The sequence below is a fragment of the Genypterus blacodes genome, unplaced genomic scaffold (assembly GCF_046128005.1).
Source record: "Genypterus blacodes isolate CSIRO-AG114 ecotype Tasmania unplaced genomic scaffold, CSIRO-AGI_Gbla_v1 ptg000036l_1, whole genome shotgun sequence".
NCBI classification, from domain to species: Eukaryota; Metazoa; Chordata; class Actinopteri; order Ophidiiformes; family Ophidiidae; genus Genypterus; species Genypterus blacodes.
Window position 1 is genome coordinate 1,780,253 of NW_027466849.1, and position 13,305 is coordinate 1,793,557.

The window sequence follows — 13,305 nt, forward strand, 5'->3', positions numbered from 1 at the left end:
TTTATCTCTCCCAGCAGATGTAGGGGAGTGCTCCTTGGGCTTCCAGGCAACAGCCAGGATACTTTACAAGCTGCAAAATAGATTGATTTTCAATGGATCCACATCGCTGCATGGCTGCCAACTCCGAGCTAATTAAAGAACACTTCCACAGAGAACCAGTGAGCGGCAGCCAAGCAGATCCTCCTCACTTTGTCAGAAATCACCCTACTCTGAAGACCTTTGGAGGAAAATATTGTTCGGCATGTTGCAGAATAAATGACAACGGAAAGACAGGTGTCACTGTGTTACAGTGTATGTTGGGGAACAGCTGGAGAGCAATGGGGATAAACATAGACATGGCATTTGCATTGTGTTGTTCGAGTAAAGTAAATAAGTTGGCAAACTGTTTTCCTGACATTCAGCTCGGAGAAGGTCAGGGATGGAGCAAAATATTCCTAATCAGTAATTATCTTACATAGACAAGCGATGCCATTTGTAATCACTTGCTGATTCATCCAGCCTTCAAAAGACAAATGCAAAGGTATTCATTAATCAACCTGCATGTCATTTTCCACAGCCTCTGATTTCAGACAACAAATGTTACCAGATGGATTCACTGAATGCAAAAATCTTTGTATCCCTGTATGTACTGTTTGTACCCCTCTCAGTAGTAACTTAGGCTCCTCTGGGTGTGTCGCATGTTCTCCTCCAAGTTGTACATGCCTGCAATATCTCCCTAGGAAGAGGCAAGAGGCTTCCAACAAAGATCCCGGTTAAACTTCCAAACCACCTCCGCTACAGTGGCTCCTCTCAAGGCAAAACAGAAGAGGTTCCACCCTGAGCTCCCATTTGACATCCAAGCTTATCAAAAAGTGAACAATGCTGCATTTGAATGGCATTGGATATTGGGAAATAAGTTGAAATACACCATCAATGGTAAATAAACCTGAAAAAAACAAGAACCTGATGCATTTCTGTTCTTTTTCTTGCAGAACAGACAATGACAAAAACAATTCTATGCATTTCTTTACATATAGGAACAAAAACTGTATCAAGATCTGTGTTTATATTTCTGGTCGACTCCAGACTCCAAAACTACAAGACTTACTATTAAGACAAAAATAATATTGTACTGTTGTAGTGCAGTGTAGTTGCTGCAGTGCGCTATAAAACTGTACATAAAACTTGGGTCTAGCAAATTCATATTGTAATAGACAACCTACTAAAAATGGATTCTTCTTCCTGTTTTACTGACATGTTCTATGCAAAAAAGCAAATCATCTTTTTCTAAATGGTCTTTGGTGCAACTGGAAAAAAAAGAAAATTCAGCAACATCAAAAGACGTCTGGGACACTTCTTACCATTGTCACTTACAATAACCAACACGTTTTCAGGTTTAAAGCCCCTTTATCTTTGAGGGAGGAATGCTTTGTTGTCTGAAATTATTTCTGAATAAGAGTTTTGTGATAATACTTTGCAACTTTTCAGCCCTTGTAAAGCTTTGTTAATCTTATATGTTGGTGTTAGTGGTGTGTTTGCATGCATCCATCCATACCGGTGCAGGAGTATTCGTCCACTCTGATGAACCCTGGCAGGCAGTCACATCGATGGCTGCCAGGTAGGTTGACACATGCGGTGTTGGACTGGCAGTAGTGCATCTGGGTAGCGCACTCATCGATATCTGAGGACAAACAAAGCAGATACAGAGGATTAATAACTCGCTGGCTGTACTCTAAAGGCACAGATCCACAGGAGAGCGATGAGGCTGGGGGGCTCAGTGAGCCGTTTCACATTGCTGCTTTTATCGCATTACAACTATTTTGTCTCTGAGCCAGGCTTTGTTGTTTGCTGTTATGGCAGAGTGTTGTCCATCCGGCTTGTCTCGAACCTTGCCTGGAGTCATCACTCACAGGAGTTGTACGAAATTTGGTCTCTGCATGTCGTTTTAATTAATGATATAGAGATGATATGAGATACACATCTTGGGTAGCCATTTACAGGGTTCCATTGTTGGCCCACTGATGAACTGAGGTTTCTTTGTAGAATAAACCGTTTGTAGCCAGTGTTTATTGATAAGTTCTGAGTTATACTCTGTAAGAAAGTGCAACAATGTGCAGAAGCATCACAGGTAATCCATACAAGAGTTGATGGATCAATTCCAAGCCTAGCAAAGAATGAACAAACACAATCAGAAATGTTGCAGATTAATCCCCTTCCAACTCAACAGTTTCTGCCATCAATGCTGGATACAGTTCATTGAAGTTCTTAACTTGGCTCTCAAGAAGAAGAAAGAAAAGGAGAGGAACGAGTTCAAAAGGGGAACAAGAAGAAGAGGGGAAATAACAGTTGAGAGGAGAACCGTAAAAGGAAGGAGGCAAGAAGAGGACAACAGAGACATAAAGGGGAGGGAGAAGGTAATAGAAGAGTGGAGAGGAAAGAACAACAGAACAGGGAGATAAAGGAGAGGAGAAAAAGTATATGGATGTGAGGTGCGCTTGTAAGGACAGAATAGCTGGGAAGAAGAAAGGAGAAAAAGGTCATTTTGTTCACGACATCTCTAATGTTCTTCTAACATGAACTAATATCGTGATACATTACAACCTCTCCTCATACCCTGAATCTTCCCTTTCCTAATGTACCTTGAAAGACAATGTATGCACATTAAAACACGGAGGGTCGTTAGACAAGCTGGGTGGCTCATGATGAGACGGCATCAGATGGACGTGCTGTGTGTGCAGGTGTGAGTGTGTGTGTGAGTAAATGTGTTAAAAGGGCTTATGTTTACGTGCATATACGGGTAAAGGAGCAGCAGACCAACAGAAAAGAAGAGCTTTCCACCACTTAAGGGACTCTGAATGTTTCACTTAAGGGGATGAGACAGGGAAGAGAGTATTTCCATATCCTCTGTGGAGAAATACACACACACCACACACGTACACACACACACACACACACACACACACACACACACACACACACACACAGTATGAATTTGTATGAAGTATATAATTGACTTACATCCCACAGCCGGGGGTTTCTTGTGGTGGATTCTCATCCTTGGATAATGTACAGCATGAGTGACCGTGTAACACAATCAAAGCAAGGCGCATCACGCATGCCGGTGTACAAAGCACGCCGGCCTGAAGCGTCAAACATTGATCTGCCTGTCAAAAACATGAGACTTATTCTGAATGCTTTGAGGCTTTAGAAGAAGAACTCCACCCCTTACATGTGAAGCGCGTTGAGGACAAAATCCATCTTACATTTACTGAAACCACATACACATACCTATAAACACGCCTCAAATCACACAAATGAGAAATCTCCCACATATACACGAGTGAAATTACACACACACACTCGTCAAAGCACACACACGCACACGTAAAAGTACACCTTACTTAAAGCTTACATTAAGTAAAAATGCTGTCTAATAGCAGCAGCTCAGCCAATGTGTCCTGTTTACAGCCTTGTTGCTTTCGTGAGAAAATTATCTCACATACATGATTTTGTTGTCCCTCATAAACAGGTTTGAGCTCTCATAGAGGCTACTACCACCTCTCATTCACATACGCATGATCGCACACATAGACACGTATAAACACACACACATGCTAAAATGACCTCTTATTCACATATGTAAGATTGCATATGTGATGTGTGCGCTTTCACTCATTTGTGTTCACTAGTGTATATGTGGTATATGAGGTTTCAGGTTTGTGTGGGTGCAAAGTTGTGTTGATAGGTATGTTTATGTGGTTTTAGTTGTGCGTGTGTGACCGTCACATAGATAGTGTCCTTGATGCTGCTTCATACATTCAGGCTTGATTGTGGCCATTGTGTGATATCTCCCACGCATAACTTCAATAATTCAAAGTGGAGAGCTGAGCTGCTATTGTCAGCTTTTAGTGGAAAAAGCTTCAGCTGTCAAATGTCACATACACAATGAGGCTCTTCTGATGTCTGTCATCCGCGACAGTCGCACCAGTGTGTGAGTGTACGTGTGTGTATATGTGTGTGCAGAGGTAGTAGAGGAAGTAATTAATTTCACAGTGCTCTTGGTCTGTCTTGAAGAACCATTTTAAGATTGATCTGACAGCTGCACCTGCAGCTGCTCAGTTACATGGTGAAATTCAGATTTACTATATATTCAATGTAGAGATGAACGCAACTGTTAACTAAAAAATCTTTGAATCTCCAAAATGCCACTTTTCAGGAACAAAGGGCCTTGATTTAGCCTGATGACATTCATTCTTCGAGATTTTTACATTCTTAAACATGTAAATTAATTGTGAGACAATGTATTAAACCTGGATGTGTGTGTGTGTGTGTGTGTGTGCGCGTGTGCTTCCAGTGGGAGTTAACACAGAGGGTGAGGTCCTGTGACAGAACTGGAACTGTCATTTCACACAGGAGGGATTCATTTTTCTGGATCTGCTAGTGTATGTGTGTGTGTGTGTGTGTGTATGTACACCCCCCCTCCTCTGAGCTCACTTTCTTCATCCTGCTGCTGCTTTATTCATACTGTGATGTAGGTCAGGGCTGGGGAGGGGAAACAGCTAAAAATAAGGTAGGAGAAGCCTCTGTATGTGTGTGTGTGTGTGTGTGTGTGTGTGTGTGTGTGTGTGTGTGTGTGTGTGTGTGTGTGTGTGTGTGTGTGTGCATGTGTTTGACTGAATGTGTCCAAGTGTTTATTTACAGCAGCGTGTACCTTTGTGCTTTTGTTTGGGAGGGAAGAGTGAAAGCGAGCCTGTGTTGTGGAGAAGCAGAGACAAAAAGTCTTCACTGTATTTCTTTCTTGTCCAAGAATGTTTGTGTGTGTGTGTGTGTTTGTGTATCTGCATCACCCCGACAATACTGAGGTTAATGGAAACTGCTTTCAGTCTGACAGCAATATTGTCTCCTGAAACAAACAGAGAAGACTCAGGCGCCGCTGCTTTCTTTACTCTAATGAACTCTAATGAATCGTGTATTGCTTTGTTTGTGTGTTTTGTGTGTGTGTGTGTGTTTGAAAGAAGAGAGAGAGTGTGGCCCAATATATCCACGGGTGCAGCTGATCAGTCTCAGCCTTTAAACAGGTCTTTGTTTATTTTTTGGTTTGATGCCCACTGGCTAATATGGGTAGTACTGAGAGAGAGAGAGAAGAGGAGGGAGGGGGGGGAGGGAGTGAGAGAGAAAGAGAGAAAGGGAGACCAACCGAGGGAGGGACACAGAGAGAGAGAGAGAGAGAGAGAGAGAGAGAGAGAGAGAGAGAGATGAAGGGGGAGAGAGGGAGTGATATGAAAAATTATAGAAAATCAAAAATTCCTCCTTTTTGTTGTTCCTTGAAAACTTGTGTGTGTGTGTGTGTGTGCGCGCGTGCGTGCGCGTGCGTGCACGTGTGTGTACAGAAGTGTGTGTATTGCTGCCTTAGCTTCAAATCCAGAAATTCTTCTTGATCCGTTTGTCTTGATGACACTCAGCAGAGCAGACTGAGCTGATTTGATCTCAGTAGTGTTTCACATGAAAGAATTAAAAATCGTTCTTTTAAACTGAAGGACAAAGACACCAAACTGAGCAGACTTTGTCCCCAAACAAAATAATTCATCATTAAATTCACGGCTGATTTTCATGTTTTACATATTTTATACTTTGATCCTCGGAGGTTTGATGTCATTTTCAGCACCCTAAGGATACTTACTGCATTTCCATTGCACGTTTGGTCAGTTTGCAGGAACCTTGAGAGACATTTGAGGATGTCAGGATTATTAATTCAATCAAAACTCCTCCTCGTTGTGTTTAACTGCACCACCTACTGTATAGGAGTGTGCAGTGTGCAAACTGCAGGCGTGTCGCTTATTTGCATAATTTCCTCTAATTTAAGGTTGTGTACGGCGGTAAAGATCATCTCGTATTATTTGTCTCACTGCACTTGTCTTGCTTCTTCCACTTTTCTGGCTGAGATGAACTTCTGCAGTAAATTTGTTAACACTAATTGCTTTGCTTTGCAGTGGACTGGAAACTCTTGCAACGATGATTCTTCTTCATTCGTGCCAATAAAGCTTGAAAGTGTGTGTGAGAGTGAGAGAGAGACAGAGAGTGAGAAAGAAAGAGAGGAAGTGTGCCAGCCAAATGTCATCTCCTCACCTTGATACAGCCCCCCTCATCTCTCTCTCTCTCTCTCTCTCTCTCTCTCTCTCTCTCTCTCACTTCTGTCTCTTCTTCACAAACCTAGAAAATGTATATGAAAAAAATCTAATCAATCCAAATTTAAGTTAAATAATAAAAGGTTGAGTAACATAAAGTTTGATTGATGCGACCTGGCAAGAGACTGACTTTACCGTTAGATGTCTTTCTTCAGCATTTTTGAAAGATTTGGCCTTTGTTCAGCGCCCCTAAAGCCATTTGCTGAGCACTGCAGATTAAGAAAACAATCAAACTGAATGTGATGGGTAGAATGAGTGCGGTCTACCTCCAAATTCTGTCTCCCTTCAAAAATTGGGGTATTTGGTTTCAGCTCTGATATCAAACCACACACGTAGAAGAAAATGTACTACATTCATGACAATATTATAGTATTGGTATGTAAGTGAACCTTGTGTTCTTGGCAATCATTTAATATTATGTAACTGTTCAGTATTAGATAGGAAGTACACAATTTGTTCTTAACCTTGTTTTACCAGAATCGTTCATCCATCATCAGCGAGGAAGCGACATTATGTCTTGGCAGGTCACCGTGACATGGTCACTATGGTAGCCAGGGCCAACGATTGAACAATGGAAAGGACCCCACCCTGAAACTCTTTGATATAAGATGATGTTGGCTCTAGGAAGAGCCCAGTGCTTGTATTCACAGTGACGTGTGATATAGCTTAAAGATACGAAGTCTCAACCGTCTCCGCAAATTGATTTATAGAAGTTGTTAAGTTGCTCTCTCTGAAGGCCGTAATTAACCAAGTTATTTCATACAGCTTAAGTAATATGCTTAATAGCACATTTCAGGCACTAAAGAACTTGGATTTCTCATTTCAAAGGGTATGTTCTATTCCACTATTTACAACCTGCTAGAGTTGTTAATTGAACAAATGAGATAAAGAAATCTCAAACACTGTGATCATTGATAATAATATGAATAAACTGCTTATTCCTTCCATCTTTCTTTTATCCTTTCTGCTTCCTTCCCCTGCATCCCCAACACTGGGGCTGTAGGACCATACAGTGTGCATACAAATGCATACTTAAATGCATTAAGATATGACAGTCAATCACAACCAGCCTTCATTCCATGCTGGAAATGGACATTTGCCATAGAAAGTCTTATAAATACAGTACAGTTGATTGCAGTAATTTTACCTTCTAAACTAGGAAAATGAGCCCCTATTTTACAATCCTTCCATCTCCCATGGCAACCTGTTGGCGCACACCTGGGGAGAAGAACCCAGCAGTGTTTCCCTTCAACGTGGACCTCAAGACGCCTCGGCGTGACGTCTAAACCCTCTTGTCTTGCTCGCAGTTGACACAAATAAAACACAAAAGGAGCAATCACCACAGAGGAGGACGCCTCCTACCCCGTGTTGTGTTGCCTTCCGGAGGTGGAGCAGAAAAAGGAGGCACTGATGCATTTAATTAGAGCACCTTCAGACAGCAGCAGCTTGTATCTCTGTCCGTGTCCTCCTGGAGTTTGCATGCAGAACAGGAGATAGCGGGCTGTCAGGCAAAAACCTTGTATCTCCAAATAGTTTCAGCCTGTTTTTGACATTATCTAAAGAGGACAGTGACTTCCTTTCATCTTCCCATCCCCTTTTTAAATTGCATTATTTCATATTTTGGGGACTTTCACTGATTTAACATCTAAATCTGTTTGGTGATATTGATGGGACTTCCATGCATCCACTTTGCTTAACGATGCTCAGTTGCCCAGATGTTCCTCTGCGCGGCCGCGTCTTTCCAATAACAGGCGTTTTCAATATTCAGAAACATAACAGGGGCCAATTTTCATTTCCATTTAGAATGTTTGTAATGTAGTACATGGCAGGTTATTTTTCCCACAATAGTACTCATTCTTCTACCAAAAGGACTGGAGTACTTCTTCCCCCTCTGCTCTGAAGCTTGGCTGTTAAATCTGTCACAATCCGTCTCAAACTGGAAGCTTCCTTTCATGTCTCTGCACACCAACAGACATCCAGACACTGAAGCCTGAAACTGACAGAGTCCATCTGTAACACACACACACACACACACACACACACACACACACACACACACACACACACACACACACACACACACACACACACACACGGTAACAGTTTACCTCAATAACAGGTGGCATGTGTATCTGGAGGCATATGTGTGTTCTTGGCTGGTTAAGTTTAGCAAATCTTACAACATCAATCCTAGGTGCCCAAAAAGAGACTGAGTGAGGGTTGCAGTGTATGGCGGGTTGGTGCGTGCAAGTATACATGTTACAAAACCCTCTGAGTGAACACTAGAAAACAAACTGAACGTCTCCTCAGGCAGTCAGATGAGCACTCTGACACACTCCTCCTCTGCAGCACTCAGGCTGGGTAGAATGAAACAAGCAGCCTGCGCTTTGAAGAATGGGATGACAGAATCGCCAATTATCTGTCAATTTCACAACTGTCCAAAAAGACTTCAGTGGATAAATTATACATCGATTGTTCAAATAATATGAAAACTAGGTTGGAAACACAGTTGTCGCCGCTTCTGCTCACATCACATCAGCTAATTGACATTTGTTTCAGTAAACCTAAACATTTGTTTACATACAAAGCTGATATGAATGAACTCTCTAATGTCTGTTTGATTTGTTACATTTCTCAGTAAACTCTGGATGGAAACCTTTTCAACACTTGTACAACACGGGCATCACATCATCTTTTTAATTCTTTTATCGGTAGAAAAGCCAATGGGAGTGAAACAAGCTGGATGCATTTCCAGTTTGTTGTTTTGCTGAATGAGACCCAAGATCTGATTGAACTATTAGGTTTCTTATTTCAAAGAAAAAACTACATTTCTGAGAAGTTGTGAATTTCTGGTGTCACTGCACCTTATGGTCCTGTTCTCCTCTTTATCTGAGGGCATTAAACACGTCTCTCTGGAGTTATAAAGTTTTATGTTTCATCACCAAGTAGGCAGAAATTTGATAAATTCTCAAATTGGGCTGTAAATATGGCTAAAGCTGGATTACCCTGCAAAACCTGACCTCAAACAGAGCAGCCATTTTGTTTCTGTAGTGAGTGTGTGCAGCTCCCATGTACACAGAGGCCTAATCGTTGGCCTGGTTACCTGTGATGCTTCCTCCAATCCACACACAAACACCCGGGACTCTCACAAACAAACAGAACACAGGCGCATGCTGGGACGCACATATGTTGGCCTTCACACACGCACACACACACCCAGAGTGAGAACGGGGACAGTGACAGGAAGCATTAGAGATGATGCTATATATGGAGCTAAGAGGTAAACACAGTTGCTGACAGAGGCAAACAATGACAAATGATGCCAGGGTCCATTACTATGCTATCAGCTGTATTGGTTTTACACACACACACACACACACACACACACACACACACACACACACACACACACACACACAAATGACACCCTGTGCCCGGGACTGTGTGTTGTGTAGCAGCAGCAGCAGATGGTTGGCTTTAGCTCTCATTGTGTCAGCTTATTGCAACACACAAATACACACACACACACACACACATACACACACACACACACACACACACACACACACACACACACACACACACACACACACACACACACACAACCAAGCAAGCAAGCAAGCAAGGTCACCTACTTACTAATGTACAAATCCAGATGAGAACTTGTTTCACATTATTGGCCTGATTCGGCCATTAGTGAACAGTTGCTAGGTAACAGTGATGCCTTGCGGGTATCAACCTGCAGGATCTGACTGACCTTCCTCACCTCACAAGTGACTAAGTGATAAAACGTGGTAAATAAAGAAAGTCGTTAAGGAGGCATTTTGAGTCTAATTTCAGGTCGTTTGCAATTACATTTAAAGAGAGAAGAAGAAGAAGAAGAAGAAGAAGAAGAAGAAGAAGAAGAAGAAGAAGAAGAAGAAGAAGAAGAAGAAGAAGAAGAAGAAGAAGAAGAAGAAGAAGAAGAAGAAGAAGAAGAAGAAGAAGAAGAAGAAGAAGAAGAAGAAGAAGAAGAAGAAGAAGAAGAAGAAACAGAGAATGCAAGACTCAAACGGGAAAGAGGAAGTAGCGGCAGAGAGCTGAGGAAGGACAGACGATGAGAAAGCAGATTTCAGCTGTGCCTTCCCTGATGACAGGCAGAAATCGTCTGACTGCACGACTGATATTGGATATAAATATTTGACAACACGGTGAGGGAGCGCTTAATTTTCCTCATTGCTATTCCGAGGAAGGCAGCTCCCGGCAGCTCCCGTACACACAACGCGCTGGTCACACACACACACACACACACACACACACATATATAGTCGTCAAATTTACTTGATTAAATGTTAAATTTTTGAGGTTAACTTTCACTTCGGGGATTAGAGGTTTGAGTTTTGTTTTGCTGAAAGGATTAAACTTGTTTTTGAAGCCCAGAATCTAGAAATCGTTTTGAAATTTTCACTTTTCACTGAAATTCAAAAACCTTTACACACACCAGCAACATCAATCCGAGTAAGAAACTGCAAACATGAAGTTGGACATGGTGACGGTGAAAACACATTGCTTTGGGATCTGAAATGTAACTACCAGATTCTGAAATGAGAGGCGACAAAGAAAGCTTACATTACGAGCATTTGGCAGATGCTTTTATGCAAACGACTTACATTACATTACCACCCTTCGCAGAGGGGGGAGCAATTGAGGGTTCGGTGCCTTGCTCAGGGGCGCCTCGGCAGGGGCTCGAACCGGCAACCCTCCGGTTCCCTCTACCCACTGAGCCACTGCCTCCCACTCCTTGTGTTTTTCATGAACAGAAAACACAAGGAGAGCTAAGTGGTTTGATATAATCACAGTAATCCTGCAAGGCCAGTTTTTAGGGCTAGTTAAGATTATAACCAATGTTATTCTCAGTGTGTAATGCTTTCCGACATTTTAACTGGCCTCGAAAATGTTTTCACTCGCCTGGTTGCTGCCTCGTTTTTTTCCTGAAAGGCAGGAAATGTCAGCATGAGACCCAGTGGGAGAAAGAGCAGAGTGACAGGAGAGTGCTCAAGGAGAACACACACACACACACACACACACACACACACACACACACACACACACACACACACAGATTTATCTCTGTGCCCTGGACTGTTGGTAGGACAGCGGCAGCAGATGGTTGGCTCAGACCCTCATTGTCTCAGGGAAGGTGTTGTGGTCCATCCGGCCAAGAGACGTTGCCGCCGCCATGTCCTGCGTCAGTGTCACAGCTAACCTCTTCTCCGTAATTAAGGCCAGCCCCTCTGGTTCCAACCTGACAGCAGAGAGCAGCTGGAGGACGGCAGAGGAGGTCGACTCCACCTGGGGAGCGGCAGCCGAGGTGGTGCCGTATCACACAGGAACTACGCTTTCCCAGAACACTCAAGCACAAGGCCCTTCAGACATTTGCATCAAATCAGTAGACCATGTGGCTAACAATGTTAGGCTTTTGTATTTGGCAGGGAAGGTTCAGCTTCAGGGAGAAGTCCTCATTCCCCCAGCACAGTACATTGGATAAGTAGAGTGAAAAGGAGGAATGCTCCATTAATTACTTCTATTAAAATACCACCTTATGAAAATCAACCTTAGAGTACAGAAACTAAGTAAATGGTTGATTGGTCACGCTTCAGGATTTATCTGAACTTAATCTTAATCCTAAACCCTAAACTAACTGTGTGCAGAAGTGATGACTTGGTAAAATGACTTTACCCATGGATTTTCCTTATCACAACACACACACACACACACACACACACACACACTCTCTCTCTCTCTCTTCTTGGTCAGTGCTGCACACAAATTCCTTCCATATACATATTTTAAAAACAAGGTGTCAACTTAAATGTATAAAGTTAAGACTCAGCACTAGTGAGTCCAGTGGGTCTACACATAAAGTTTAGCTGTGCACCCCAGTTCTGCCCACCAGGTACTCTACACAGCATCTGCTTGCTACAGTAATGTATGCATTCAAATAAAGCAAAGTTACACAATAACACAACAAACACATTATCACACCAGGTTATCTGTTATTGAGAGCTGAAAGTCTTCAGATTGTCAATAAACACTAAAGGCTGGAAGGACAAATGTAACTCTGACACTGTCTGCATTATTCTTGTTCAACTAAGCTCATTCTGGCAATCAGCATCACATATAATACATCTTTCTGTCTTCTGCTTATATGACCGATTCTGTGCAAATCCGACCTTAATCTATGAGCTTGTAGCCGTTTCCTTGTTATGCCGCTACTTTCATCCGGCTTCCATGGCCACGAGGAGGGACTTCCTCTCTGTAAGGGGAGTAACTATCCCCTCCTTTCTATCTCACTGCTACAGCACCACTCAACACCTTGGAGTTAAGCGTTTAAGAAAAGACTTAACTTTGTTGTTCACAGGCGCAGACTCTGGTGGGTTAACAATCGCCCTTACCTCTCAATCTGACAGATTTGAGCACGTCCTGTCTCAGCGGTAACTATATCAAACACTCTACAGTGGGGGTCTGTATCTTTAAAATACACAATGTTGACAACTGAGTTTGGTTATACGTCAGTGTGGCGAGCACCTCCACATCTGGCTCCCCTGTTGCTAACATGCATCGACGGTTGTCATCCGCTCTACCAGCTGCAAGACGGCCCGCTTCCATACATTTCAGCCTGAGAAGATGCATTGTAATGAGTCCCCGAGGCTGAGTGTGTCGGTCACCCCGGGGTGCACGGAGAACCTGGCATTACATGAACAGCACATCCTTAAACAGATGGATCAAAGCGCTCAGTCCGTCCTAACTACCTGCTCATATACAGCCTCATTTACATAAAGCGAGTCGGTTGATTAGACTCTCATATCTCACTGTCATATCTCACATATGCTGCTCGCTTTAAGGAGCACATTACAGCAGCTCAGTTTACTCTCTATAGATTTTGCTGTAGCATGTGTCATCTGTATAGATTTTGCTTAATTATCTGTGGTCTGTGTACATTAGTGGTAGCCAAACATTTTCTCAGAGGTAGAAAGATTAAACCTGATAGGGAGTCTCAGGGCAGCACCAAGCGCCTTACAAGGTACTAATGAATGAGGACGTCTTACATAGAGTTCCATGTTCTGCTTCCTCCTACTCATTAAGGGTCTTTGCTGAAGCC

General features: G+C 42.7%; 1 protein-coding gene across 1 annotated transcript in view; it reads right to left on the bottom strand.

Moving 5' to 3' along the window:
• The window catches only part of LOC142996066 (protein kinase C-binding protein NELL1-like), a 188,051-nt gene that overhangs the window by 49,234 nt on the left and 125,512 nt on the right, over positions 1 to 13,305 (bottom strand). The window contains exon 13 of the mRNA XM_076146953.1: positions 1,535 to 1,660. Within this exon, the coding sequence (XP_076003068.1) occupies positions 1,535 to 1,660 (126 nt within the window). The remainder of the gene's footprint in view (positions 1 to 1,534; positions 1,661 to 13,305) is intronic.